We start from the raw sequence: 14,370 nt of genomic DNA on the forward strand, positions 1-14,370 counted from the left end.
ATGAGTCCCAGGCAGGGAGCTGCATGATGGGTGAGAGACCTCAAAGGGGCAGCCAGTCCCACGAGGAGAGAAAGACAAATGGGCACCCCATGAGACCTCGCCACAGGTCTCTGAAGGTGGTTGGTCCCCCGTAGGGAGCCATGCTGTGGGTGAGAGACAGATACATGGATAGGCTCGTCATGCAGAGTGAGGCTGGATATTTATTTAGTGGGTTATGGAGGGGAAAGGGGATAAGAGCAGAGAGAGAGGCAGAGACAGAAAGAGACAGAGAGAGAAATAGGGGAGAAGGGGGAGACAAGCTGCCTCTGAGAGAGAGAGAGAGAGAGAGAGAGAGAGAGAGAGAGAGAGAGAGAGACTTAGGCTGGAAGCTGGAGATCAGCTTGCCTCAGCAGACAGGGGAGGGAGTGGGTGTGGCTTGTCTCTTAAAGGGACAGGACTGACCATTTACACTCACCCCTCCTCCGTGTGTGTGTGTCCACGTGTGCAGAATGAGTATACTTGGATATGTGTGTAGAGGCCCAAGTCAACCTCTGCTGTTGTTCCTCAGGATGGCCATCCACCTTGGTTTTTCAGGCAGGCTTTCTCACTGAGACTATGACTTGCCTATTGGTAAGCTAGGTTAGATAGATTGTGAGCATTCTTCCATCCCCGCCTCACCAGCTCAGAGATTACGAACCCATGCTACCATGTTCACTTTTTATCTGCGTGCTGGGACAGGAACTTGGGTCCTCATGCCTGCATAACTATCACCTCAACACTGGTTACTTAGGTAGTCACATATCATTTAAACACGTCTTTTAACAAAATAGACATGGTGAAATCTATCGATGTCACTGAATCCCAGTCCCATAAAATTAAAAAGAACTAGCCACCTCTGAACTGGAAGAGAGTTTGAAAGTATGCTGCCCTGAGTGGGCGTGGGAAACCAGGAGCCCTGCGGCAGGACTAGGTTTGGAGACTACAGCTGCCCTTCCTTGCTGTTCCCCCGACAGAGGTCAGAGGGTCTCACACGGAAGGCTCCTGCGGTACTGCTGTGCACTAGACAGCACCTTGCGTGTGTGTCCTGTCAGCCCCAGTCAGGTGAGACCTGTCCGTAGAGGATGGGGAGAAGAGGTTTTTTAAGCAAGTCAGTGTGACACCATGTGTATTTTTCTTACTAGGAATGAAACAGTCAAGGACTCCTTGAGAGCTGAGAACACACAGGGACCCACTGTTTTGTGGCAGAAGTATCTGGAGAGAGCCCTGTTTAGCTTCTGTCTTCTGTCCTCCACCCCTCATAAAAAATGCCCTCATGTTTCCTTTTTCCAGAACACTGACAAGTTGTGGGGGAATGGCAGCTCCATGTTAAAATAGCCCAGAGTGCTAGTCACACCATGCTGAACTTAGTTCTGGTTCTGTCTCTAGGCATCTTTACACACCAATGGCAGAAGCTCTAAATCCACTAGGATTGAGACACAAAGGAAAAGGGATGTGTGGGTGTGTATGTTGGGGGAGCTGGTGTATATGTGTGTATGGAGTATATATGTAGGGGGGTTGATGTGTATGTGGTATGTATATGTGGGCATATGTGTATATGGAATGTGTACTGTCTGGTATATGTGGAATGGGAGAGCATATATGTGCTGTATGTGTGTGGGTAGGTCTATATGTGGAGGGGAGTTGGTATATATGGGGTATTGTGTGTGGGTCCATGTATATGTGGAATATGTATTTGTGAATGTATATGTCAACAGGGTCTGGAATATATGAGGTGAGAGTGTGTGAATAGGTAGCTGTGTGTAGAGTATGGGGGATTAAGAATGCGGAGTGGGTATGTGGAATGTATGGTATATATACATTTGTGAGGTCTAAGTGTGTCCTATACATGTGGAATGTATGGTAGATGAATATTTGTGGGGTGTAAGTATGCCTTGTATATGTAGGGGGTCTAAGTATGTGTTGGGATATGTTTGACTTTTACCTCATGACAGTTTGTACTTTTTAAAAATTTTATTTATTTTTATTTTATGTCCATTGGTGCTTTTGCTGTGGGTGTCAGGTCCTCTGGAACTGGAATTACAAACAGTTGTGAGCTGGGAATTGAGCCAGGGTCCTCTAGAAGAGCAGTCAGTGCTCCTAACCACTGAGCCATCTTTCCAGCCCCAACAGTTGGTGCTTTTAAAGCAGGAGAGGAGACTTTGGATGATCTGCTTCTAAATGCCAACTCTGCCTCTTGTGCCCTAGCAGTTTGGTGTCTGGCTCTTTGGTTTCCCTTCATCATGTCTTAAATATGAGCACCCTGCTATTTATGAGCCAGTACTGAGTGTTGGAGAGTTGGAGAGGATGCTAGGAGCCCACATCAGCACAAGAGGGCATGTTCCTAGTGGCAAGGAGGACACCTCAGAAGCTCTGGACTCCAATCAGCAGCACATGCTGATCAGATTCCTGCCTTGAGGGACTGCGGGGTCAGAACCTACCCTGCCCCGCCCGCTCTGCTATGTGTTATGTCTGAGTTGCTTGTTCTGCACCATTTACTTGTAGGGGGACAGCCAGCCCTCTCATGGGTAGGAGGTAGTGGGGGGACATATGGAGGAATCACACGGGTACCCTTGGCACACCATCTCCATGTCTGGGTGTTCCCTGTGAACATTCATACTAAGCCTAATTCATCTCAGAAGTCTACCAAAAGCTGACTTTGCCTAGGTGAGAGATTGGAGGCCAGTGGCAGGCAGCAGATGGGTTTGTTTCTGATTGCAAGGGGAGAGGGGTGGAAATACAGGGTGATAGAGCCCCAGGGTGCCCAATATCTGGGGCTCTAGACCAGAACTGGGGCTGCCAGACCATATGACAGTTGAGTGAGCCGGAGTCAAGGCAATTAGAATTTGCGGCTGCTAAGGTTGACAGATCACAAGATTACGGTGAAGGCTTGCCTAGGCCTGAGGAATGTCAGAACCCAAGGGAGCCTGCTGGTCAGTCAGCTAAGAGATAAGAAACGGAAGTTCCGGGTGCACCTCGGGTGAGAGAGGTCACCACTGTTAGATGAGTAGTCTAGACCCTGTTTTCTTGCTGCCTGGCTAGAAGGCAGAAGCCACTCACTGCCCAAAATTTCTTTCTGTGGTTGGGAGATGTCGTTCAGTGGTTATAGTACTGCCTAGGACCCACAAGTCCTGCCTTGGTCCATAGCACCATAAAAAGCATGCAGGGGCAGAGGCCGGAGAGATGCCTCATTTGCTAAAGTGCTCGCTCTAGCATGAAAACCTGAGTTGACGCTGCAGAACTCACATTTAAAAATAGTTGGGCAAGCTCGACGGTGGTCGTGCATACCTTTAAACCCAGCACTTGGAAGGCAGAGTCAGGCAGATCTCTGTGAGTTTGAGGTCAGCTTGGTCTACAGAGTAAGTTCTAGGACAGCCAGGGCTACACAGAGAAACCTTGTTTCGAAAAACAGAAACCTAAGCGGAAAAATAGTTGGGCATAGTGGTAGTGTGTGGAGTCAGAGACAGGAGATTTCTGGGCTAACTAGTTAGTCTAGCCTCCTTGGGGAGATCCAGGGCCATGAAAAACCTGTCTCAAAATAGTGGACTGTAAATTCACAGAGACTGTGGGAGCACGCACAGGACCTGTACAGGTCAGGCAAGGTCTCAGTGCTAAGAAAGGGGGATGTTGTTGACACGGGTTCCTGACCCTTAACCAAGAAGCTATCTACGATTGACATCTGCTTGCAAAGGAAAACTTAGCTTTCTCCAATGGAGTCTCACTGGGAATGAGAACTACATTTAAAGGTGGGTCCCATGCCCAGCGGTAGATGACAAACACAAAATGAACTCAGTGGCATTGCTGTAGACTTTTTGTCTTGTATTGCCTTGGGGGTCACTTCTTGTCTTGTTAGTGTTTACTTGTATATTATGATTTGTGATTTTGTGGGTTTTTTGGTGTGTGTGTATGTTTGTGTGTGTGTGTTTCTAAAGAGGAAAAGGAAGGAAGGATAGGAACAATCTGGGAGGAGTCATGCGACACCAGGACCTTGTTCAGCATTGCTTTCTTTCACAGGTCATGAATATTGCCAGACTGTCAAATCCTGTCAGGCATCCCCACAGGCAAGAACCTCATCTTAGTATCAGGCAGGCACTGCATGGGTGGGCTGTTACCTTTCCTGGTCCCTGGTATTTAGCTACAGCCGCACAAAGGGACACCTCTGAAGCCAAGGTGAAGACGACTTGGCATCTGGAGGGACCAAGCCAGGAGCCATCACACTCTGGATGAACACTTGGGTTGAAGTTATCCCATTGCTGAAGGTGGTGGGCATGCTTTAGGCCTTACAAGAGCTCTCAGAGAAGACAGTGTCCTGAGAGGGTAGCTCTCCAGGCCCCTCCCATGACAGACAGGGATAGAAGACTCATCAGTGCTGTTACTTGCAAGTGACCTGAGGGATGGGCCCCAGAAGGCCTTTTGATAAGCGTCATCGTTTTTCAAGACTCAGTTTAGTTCTTTCCAAACTGTCCCTATTGCTGGACAGGGTGCTGCATGCCTATAATCCCAGCATTTAAGAGGTGGAAGCAGGAGGGTGAGGACACAGCTCAGTGAGGGGAGTGCTTGCTGCGCACATATGACCTGACAGATCTCGTAAAACCCACCTAAAGCCAGGAGCGATGTGTCAGGAATCCCAGCGCTTCTACAGTGAGATGGGAGGTGGAGACAGGAGGATGCCCATAAGCTCAAGGACTAGCTACCCAGCATGGGCAGCAGCCGACAGCAAAGAGACCCTGTCTTAGAAAAGGTGGAATTCGAGGAAGACGCCCAAGGTTGTCCTGACCTTCACTCATGCCCCTTGTGTGTGCACGCACTCACAGGCACATGCACGCGCGCACACATATATATGCTAAAAAAGAACATGGAATTTAAAGACTCACTCTGAAAATAAGGAAACAGAAGCATGGGGAAATTAGATGGCATGGCCACCCCAGCGACAGGGACGGAGGCACCAGGCCTTTGTTTGGCGAGAACATGTAACCAGAGCCTTCCTTCCCTTTCCGGCCATTTTTCTTCCCTCCTACCAGGTACAGCTTCTTTAGACCTCTTTAAAAACCTTTTATTCCCAGCCCTTTACATCCATAGAAAACGGTAGCCAGGCTCTGCAGGTGAAACTTTTCAAAGCCCAGAAAGCTGTGGGAGAGGAAAGGCAGGATGGGCACACTTAAGAGCAGAAATGGAGACCCTTGTAAAACACTCACCGTGCCGCCCATAGCCACTCTTGCTGGGAACACACGGAGCCTGGAGCTTTCCTTCTGTCTCTCAGTGGTCTAGCTCCATTCATGTGGCCACTCACGAGTCCTGGACACGGCAAGAGGCCTGCTCTCCGAAGCCAGGCCCGTCAGTGTGGTTCCTAGCCCAACCGTAGCACAGGCCCGAGGAGCTTGCCAAACACGGGACTCCACGCCCAAGACTTCTGAAGTATTTATGCACCAGTAAGACCCCAGGTTATTCCTATCTGAGGCTCCACACAGGCAGTCCCTTGCTCTGCTTCCCTCCCGAGAGTTGGCTCCTCACATCGCTGGCTCATGAATCTGAGACCCAGCAACTTCCCCCATGCAAATGGCAGCCCTCTGCTTCCCTAGCCCCTTCAACATTACAGCCTAGTGACACCATTAGTTCATGTGAGAGAATGTTTGCTTTGTTGGATACTCAAGTTCTTCAAGAAGCAGGTGCATGCATAGTTGTCTGTCCATCTGTGGAATTCCAGGACCATTCCCATCTCAAATCTGGGGATGCTCAAGTCTCTGGTATAAAACCCATGATTTGTAGACATCCCCCCTTATGCTTAAATGACATGTTAGTACCCAATGCAGTGGATATGTGGGGTCAGAAGGTGACATAGTGTATTGTTTAGAAAACAATGATAAGACCATATGTGTTTAGTTCTGATGCAATCCCCCCCCCCCTATATTTTTGATCCAAAGGTGGTTGAGTCCTCAGATACAGAAGGCCCACTGTTCTCAAAGGGCAAAGCAAAATACAGCTTTTATTCAGTTGCAGAGGCACAGCAAAGGCCCCCAGGCTGTAAAGCTGTCTGGTATCTATACCACCAAGACCACCCAGTGACTGAACTAAAGGCTAATTCATATCCATTCTCCCCAGAACACTCAGGGACAGAGGTTTGGGAGATTTCTGAAAATGTCAAAAAAGGTTGAGAATACAAGTGTTCTCGAAAGTTAATCTAGGGGCTGAAGAGATAGCTAGGGGGTTAGGAGCACCTGCTGCTCTTCCAGAGGTCCTGAGTTCAACTCCCAGCACCCACAAGGTGGCTCACCACCATCTATAATGAGACCATGTGCACTCTTGTAGCCTGCATGCAGGCAGAACACAGTCTACAAAACAAATAAATAAATCTTAAAGAGAAAGCTAATCTATGGGCAGTGGTCATCCCTGCCCACCACTCCCCCCACTGCCAATGCTGCCAGAAACACGAGCTTGCTGGTCTTCCAATAACCGTTTACCTCCTCTTTGCCAACCCTTCCCTATCCCAGGTATTTCTGATGGTTCCTGCTGACAGGTGTTTAAAAGAACACAGTAGTCAGAGATTTTTTTTTAAACATTTTTTTTCTTTTGGTTTGTTTTTAAAGAAACTGCATACATCATCAGAGAGAAACAATAACTTAAATGCCATGCAGTTTCTGTATGTACAAAACCTAGGCCACAGAGATCCAGCTTAGTTTATATTCTATGTACAGCATCTTCCTCATACAGCCGTCATCTGTTAAGTTAGAGCCCTGAAGGGCATGGGGTCGACGGTCACCACACTCACTCCTATACAAAGACGAACTATGTACAGACACCAGGAAGCGACTGGAAGAAAGCAACCTGCTTGGGGAGGAACAGATTCATGTGAGGAAGAAGTCATCGAAGGTGACCCCTGCCCACTGACTGCACAGGGAGAGCCTGGGATCCCATTCGTCGAAGCGACACACCACGATGCTCATTCTGGAAGTACAAACACATGTTTATAAGCGGGAGGAAAAAAAGAAACTCAGAGCGCCTCCTCGCGCGGACCAGCGCCTTGTTTGGTTTCTCTATCTGGCAGAAAGGCTCATATTCTGAAAACCTGGCAGGGCTCTCAGGGTGCCTGGGGAAGGAGTGATCAGGATTTTGGAAAAGCCCGTTTGCCAGTGGCAGGCTCTTCTGCCAGGGAAGTGGAGCTGGGACGGACGGGGCTTTCAGCAACGCTTGCTTTTGAGAAGAAAACAAGGTTTGACATGTTTCACATTTTCCCTTCCTGTGAACCCGCACCCCACGGTGCTCAGATGCGGATATATAGGCTCAAGATGAACTCACTTGAGGACTGCAGCTGTTTCAGAGAGGGATGTTTAAAGTCACCTAGCTAGCCTTTCATCCCCCAATTAATGTCAACTTGTCACCTTTAGAAACAGTTCAAGTCACTTCAGTTGTCCTAACAAAGTGGGGGAAAATGTGGTTCCGGCTCCCTAAAGACTCCAGGATCTTAGAAGGAGAGGGAAAGTACCTTCCCACAGCTGGGGAGGCTGCAGAGCCTGGGCGGGAACCACTTATCAGGGCCTTGAAATAGCTGATCCCCCTGCCCCCAAAGGAGGTGGTGACCTTTTAGGAGCTTGTGCAGCACACCCCTAACTCTGAGCAAGTGACTTCTGCAAAATGGTGCCTCACAGGAAGTGATGTCAGCATTGTGTCCAACTTCTTCCATGTATAAAGAGGAGGCCAACTCCTGGGCACGCTGAAGGGAATTGCTGACAGCAGCCGCTGCTTTGGAGCAGGGAGACAGATGCATCTGGGACTTCAGAAGGGCCCTAGAACCAAGGCCAGCAGGGAAGCCAAGGAGTTCCTTAGGACTCCTCCAGGCTGGGGAAGGCCTGACTGTCAGGCCAGGACACTACAGCAGCCTGAAGTGCAGCTGCTGTTTAGAGGAAGTGAGGCCCTCGGGCCCAGCCAGGCAGGGACCTCCACCCAGAACACGTGCCTACCCTTCACCCTAGGGAAGTTCAAGGAAAGAGTTCTGTACCCTTCCTCCTACCCTGTGCACATTCAAAGGTCAGTCAGTCTTTCAGGAAGACTGTGTTTACAGCCATACTAAAATCCTGCCACCCTTTCCCTACCCCTTTGGACATTCAAATAATAATGACAGAGAAATCCAGTGATGGTGATGTCTTTGGGCTGGACAGAGGTGTACTCGGTCCAGACAGTGCCCAGGAGCTGCACGGTGCTACCTAGGAAGCTGATCTAAGCTTTCCTTTAACTCTGTCTGGTTCCTGGGTTAGCAACTGGCCATGAAGCCACTAATGGGTGCTGTGTCCAAAGAGTAAAATTGCATGGCCTCACTGATAGGTGCTGTGTCCAAAGAGTAACATGGTCCCAACTGGTTTGACAAGGGGACAACTTTTTGGGGCTTGCCACTCTCTGAATCCTGGGTGTGTTGGATGGGGAGTAAGCCACCACTTAGTGAACCCATGGCAACTCTGAAAGCCGAGTGCATCGCAGGGGTGGAGGCGGAGCTTTGCACCCAAGGGTCTGTGAGCTCCATTAGGAAGGAAACAGTGCTGCAGCAGGCCTCCTTAGGGTCTGGGGTGTCCTTCCCTCAGTGCGCACCCAACCCTTGGAGGCCCTGTCAACAGGGCAGCTGGAGGCACATCCTGAGAGAGGGGGGCAGGGAGAGAAGAGAAGACTGAATCTCTCTGGTAAGAAGAGCAGTAAGGGACGCCATAGACAGTCATGGCTGGCAAAATCTTGCCCAGTGCTAGCCCTGCTGAGATGTTGGCTCTGCTAAGATGCAGAAACTCTTCAGTGAACAGACAGAAGAGTGGAAGGCCCTGGAGAGGCACTGGGACATTGATCCCCAGCTCTGGCCTCCAGAAGTTATGAAAACGACCAAGCCACATCTTCCTGTCTCAGGGGTGTCACAAGGCCAATGAAAAATGGGGGCCAAGTGGAGCTCCTGACCCCACCCAGCCTCTGCTCAGCTCATACTCATGAATACCGCAGGGAATCTTAGCAAGGGCATTTCTGTGTGGATCGCCCATGGCCCTGGGCTTTCCAAACACAAGCTGGTCAACGAATGAGAACCAAGCAGGCAGCCACTATTCCTCAGTCTTCTGGAAGGCAGTTCAGATCCGGCTGGGGGTCAAAGCAGATGCTCAGTTTCAGCTTCCTATACCCAGAGCACTGGGGGGCGGGGGAGAACTGAGAGGTCTTTCCCCTTTCCAGACCCTCTCAATGCCTCATGTGGAGCCTATGCGACAGACCAAGTTTAGGTCCCGCTGAATCATGACTTTGGCCTAGCCACACCCATGCCAAACCCGCTGTTCTGGGCTTCTTTGAACTCAGGCAACAGGCCCTTGCAAGGAAGGGTTCATTGAAGACTGAACCAATGTGGTGCCTGCTGGCCGGCTGGGGGGCGGGTGAGGCAGTCTCTGGACAGCGTTCAGGTAGGGCCCTGCTGGGGGCGGGGACACCTCTTGGTAGTGGAAGTGCCAGCAGCTTTTGACTGAGGAGTGGTCATCATGGTGTTTCCTCATACAGAATCCTGACTGTGTTTCCCTTTGTTGTTTCTTCTTCTCCTTTTTTTCTTTTCTTTTTCTTTTTCATTTTTTTTTTATAAAAAAAAAGGCAGTTCAGATTTACATCGTAATGGGGAAGTGGACAAATGCCAGCACTTATGGTTCTTATAAATTTATGTTTTGAAGACAGCAGAGCACTCGAGAGTAATCCCGCTGTTAAGGTCGATGAAACCTGGGGAACAAGGAACTTCATCAAGGTCGTGGGAACATCAGAGGCCCCGATCCCACATGCCCATCTCTCCATCCTCCAGTGCTACCTCCCACCCGTGGCACAAACACAAAGGGGGTGCCCTACATGTTTGAGCTCCACAGATTTCACCTCAGGGACCAGAGAAAGTTTACTTTGGAGTCTTTGGAGGCCCAAACGGGTGTCTGCACTAGGGTAGTTGGGACTGTGTGTCTGAGTCAGGCGGCATGTTCACTGGCAAGTCCTGGGTCTCCACGTGTTCTCCAAAGGAGAGTGATTAGACAAATGAAACCAATGGCTTACTAACTAGCCACGCATACACCCCACAGAGCAAATTCTTTCCGTGTCCCATTTTCCCCAAGCGACATCAGACAGGACTGCTTGGTAGAAGAACACAGGACAACAGAACAGTCTTTAGTGGTCCTGTGTGGTATTTTGGTATTCTGCCCAGGTTTGGCCTCTGTTGACTGTATGTTGGCAACACTCTTATTTCCCCAGCTTTAGTTTTTATAAAAACCCACTTTGAGGTCATCCAACACATGTCAGAGTTTTCATTTGAGCAAATTAAAAACAAACAAACAAAACAAAAAACAGAGGGTGACTTTTTGCCTGGGCCTTAAACATTTGAACATTCTTTGCCTGAGGTCTTCTTTTGTTTTATTAGGATTATGCTGACTGTCCCTGTCACCTGAACCCAGACAGTATCCCGCAGTATCCCTTTAAGAGACAACCTCTGCCCACTCCCAATCTCTCTCTCTCTGTCTCTCTCTCTCTCTCTCTCTCCCTCTCTCTCTCTGACAGGCAAACTCCTATCATCCCTCCCGACTTTTTTTAAAAGAGGCAGCTCTCTGCCCCTTTCTCCCCACTCCTCTCTCCTCTACCCCGTCTTCTCTCTTCTCTTCTCCTTTCCTTTTCTCTCCTCCCTTTCCCTCCTCTTTTCCCCTCCCCTTCCTCCTCTTCTCTTCTCTCTTCCTCTGCCCCCTCTCCCCACTCCTCTCTCATCTTCTCTCCCCCTCTCTTTCCCTCTCCCAGCCCCCCCTTTCCAACACCCTCTAAACAAACTTTCACCCAAGCTCTCTTTGCATCCGGTATTCTGTCTCCCTTCCTGTGTTCCTCATCTGCCATGGGACCCACACCAAGGTCTCACCTGTGCCGCATTTTTCAGTTTTGTTTTTGTTTTGAGACAGGGTCTCACAATGGAGCCCTGACTGGCCTGCAGCTCCCTATGTAGGCCAGGCTGGTCCTGAACATTACAGAGATCCATCTACCTCTGCCTCCCTAGTGCTGGGGGTAAAGGTGTGTGCCATAACACAGGACCTCATTGCCTTCTTTGACCAACTTAAAGGTAGAACTTGATGCTGATCTCTGTCTTACCCCTCTTACCCACAAAACTACTTGGTAATCTAGGGCAAATGGGTATTTATTTGAAAGTAAATATTGACAGAGCTGGGCATGATGGAACACCCGGGAGGTGGAGACAGGAGGATTGCTTTAAGTTCCTGGCCAGTCAGGGCTATGTAGTGAGTGCCAGGCCAGTTGGGTCTCCAATCAAAATAAAGTAAGAGCACAAAAGGGAAAACACATGTTGCCACCGGGGACATTCAAGTGGCCCCCGCCAATACTGACCTTGTCAAGTGTCTACTTAACTCATGGACTTCCATTTCAGTGCTTTTAAACTCATTGAGCTCCTTCCGAATGGCAGCCTGGAAGAGTGGCATCTGGTCAGCATCTGTCATATCTAGAAATATTTTTGCTCTTCCACACAACTACATAAAAAAGTCACCTGGGGTGTCCTTTAAAACCTTCCAGGACGTACCCTCTTTGGGGACACCACAAGGCTCTACTGGAGCTGACTACATTTTATGAGGTCTCTGCACCCTTTGCTTCCCATGGGGTTACAGATGGCACACACAGTACTTTTGTCTCACCTCCCTTTGGCAGTTTTGCCCGGTGCCCGAGGAGTGTCTTGACACAGAGAGCCAGTGATAAGTCTGGAGGCTCATGTTATTCTGTGTTTCTGGGCACAGTCCCCCGACATGCGAACTGAAGGATCTTGTGTTGGATGGAACTCTACTTCTCAATGCCACCATACTAGGTGGTGGGGACCTTTCAGAGGCAATCTGGCTGTTAAGAGGGACTGACGCCTTTATGGGGGATGGGCTCGGTTAAACAGGAGGAGCAGGCTGTAACAAAGTAAGACTCCTATATTTTCTCTCTGGCATGGGTCTAGCTGAAGCACCATTAATTTCTGACCTTCAGGTATACTTTGTTTATTACAATATGAATGGAATGCCACTACATCTAGCTCCTGGACTTATGTGCTGTTATGGAGGAGTGTGAGGTTCTCACTAAAGGAGGTTGCCTGACCTTGGGCTTTCTGGCTTCCACAAACTTTAGTCCTTAAATAACCTTTCTATATAAAATTATGAAGTCTCAAATGTTCTGTTATAGCACCTGCAAATGGATCAAGATTCTGGCCTCCCTCCTTCGGGGAAGCAGACACAGTATCTTCTGTGTCTTTTCCATGTGAAGAACCAATGAGTGGCTTCCCATAGGTCACCTGGAGTACTCCTGCTGGCAGCCCTTTCAGGACAGGGTTCCTGCTCTCCTTACGTGTAAGGCCCCGCCTCCCTTCTCACCACCCCTGCTTACCTTGTCGGCAGCTGTGAGTCGCGTCCATGGCTTATCTGCCCTGCGGTCATAGTCCTGGGCGTCTGCCACCTCCACATAGTCACTAAAGCGGATGAGGATCTTCCTCTCGCGAAGTTCTTCCACCGTGGGTCTTTGACTGAGCTGCAAGGAGGGAGAAGGAGGACTTTAGACCATGGGTTCAGTTGTGAACTTGTACGTGTGGATGGTGAGTCCAGGAAGACAACTGAAACAGCAAGATGGAGCAGGGAGCAGACCCCGGAGTGCTTAACTCCGGGATTCTGAGAGCTTTCTTGTCCCTTTCAACCTCTCCATCTTACATAGATGAAAACCGCCTGTCCTTTGTCAGACTGCTTTTTTGGCCTGATAGGAAGCCTGGCTGTCTGTTAGCTGAGAGAGTATGCTATGGATTTTCCCTGTCTGTCCTTCACCCAGTGAGAGGCAAGCACCTTAAGCAATGATTCTGTCTAACCTTGGATTGGTGAGTCCACATCTCTGTCTTAAATTTAGTGCTGCTTGCAAAATGGGTTTGTAACACAATATGTGTGTGTGTGTGCAAATACATATTGTGTAGACACACATGGATATCTGTGCCTGTGTGCTTTAAGCATACAGAAGAGCATTCGCAAATGGTATGCACGCAGCCTCTGGAGTGTGAGGGGGTGGGATATGTTGATTTAGGAGTTTTTAGGGTTTCTTTCAGAAGGTCAGTTATAAGGTTAGTAAGCCAACACAGAGCTGAGCAAAGCTACATACATGCCATGGAGAAAATCCTTTGTGAGGAAGGAAGAATAAAATCATGTTTATTTAGCCATCCCCTGGTATTCCCCCTGAGCACCCTTCCTCTGTCCCTTAACTACATAAAGCTGACATTTCTATTATCTTTCCCTGCCACAAGCCTGTTTCTTATGGAGCAATACAACCATTCCCTTTATGATGCTGTCAACTCATGTTCAACCAATGTTACTTAACAATTTCTCCTCCGAGCCCTAGACTGTTGAAGGCTATTAATAGAAGAGGCATTCAGATAAAGTCTTACAGCTCTGGTCTATAAAACAAACAGCAAATCCAAATTACTCTGCCTGTTTTGACTGCCACGTAGCTATCTGCCTGATGCCCTTGGCTGGAGCTGGAATGTTCCAGTGTGCCACTGCCATGGCACAATGAGACGACAGCCTGCTGCCGTTAAACAGAGAAGTTTCTGGTGGTGAGCACAGGGGAGGACCGACTAGGCCTGTGGGTCCTTCTTGGCTAAAGGAGGAAGCTCCAAGGATCAGAAAGAAGTCTAATGATTATGGAACTGGCCCATGCCTGGAGCAGTGTGTTTTTAGTCTGTCCCGAGGCACCAGATATTTTCTGAGGGCTAGACGCTTTGGCATCCATGTTGTTTGTCATGAGCAAGTTTCCCAAGCTATGTGGCCAAGGTTGCTGTAAATGAAAAAGGTGGCCATCTTGGCATCCAAATGTTCTTTCTGAAATATGAGAGTTGATAGAATTTATACTGAAGTTAAAAATAAAAAAAACATTTAATTTTTGCCACAGTCACACCAGATAAACAGATAGTTAATAAAATTCTTCATTTTGTGTTCTTTGATCCAGTTACCTCAGGATATTAGACAAGTAGTGTTAATTTTTGATGTTTGCTACATCCTGAGCAAGGTTCTTAAGCCATGATGTCTGAATTTACCTTCCTGGAAACCATACTGGGGTAGTTGGTTTTAGTGTCTGACATCTTCTATCTCGGTACTCAGGAGGCTAAGGCAAGAGGTTCGAGAGTTCAAGGCTAGCCTGGGCTACCTGGTGAATTCAGGGCTAGTTTGGGTTACTCTAGCAATAGTCTATCTGCCCCCTCCCTGGCTTCAAAGAAGTAAATGAATAAATAAATCATTATCTAGCATTTATCAGTTGCCTGTCTAATAGCAGAATCTGGAGAGAAGACTTGATGATGGATGAACTCAAGGACAGGGGTGATGG

At 48.7% G+C, this 14,370-nt stretch overlaps 1 protein-coding gene across 9 annotated transcripts in view; it reads right to left on the reverse strand.

The window, feature by feature from the left end:
• Nucleotides 1-6,557: 6,557 nt before the first annotated feature.
• Nucleotides 6,558-14,370, reverse strand: part of Phactr1 (phosphatase and actin regulator 1) — a 422,199-nt gene continuing 414,386 nt past the window's right edge. For all 9 annotated transcript variants that reach the window (XM_041632673.1, XM_041632675.1, XM_041632676.1 and 6 more), the window contains 3 exons: nucleotides 12,400-12,540; nucleotides 11,374-11,450; nucleotides 6,558-9,732 (listed from right to left, as the gene is read on the reverse strand). In XM_041632673.1, the coding sequence (XP_041488607.1) occupies nucleotides 9,717-9,732; nucleotides 11,374-11,450; nucleotides 12,400-12,540 (234 nt within the window). In that variant the 3' untranslated portion in view covers nucleotides 6,558-9,716. The remainder of the gene's footprint in view (nucleotides 9,733-11,373; nucleotides 11,451-12,399; nucleotides 12,541-14,370) is intronic.

The sequence above is a fragment of the Microtus oregoni genome, unplaced genomic scaffold (genome assembly GCF_018167655.1).
Source record: "Microtus oregoni isolate MIOR12 unplaced genomic scaffold, Mior012 000042F_ref0000377, whole genome shotgun sequence".
In the NCBI taxonomy this organism is placed as follows: Eukaryota; Metazoa; Chordata; class Mammalia; order Rodentia; family Cricetidae; genus Microtus; species Microtus oregoni.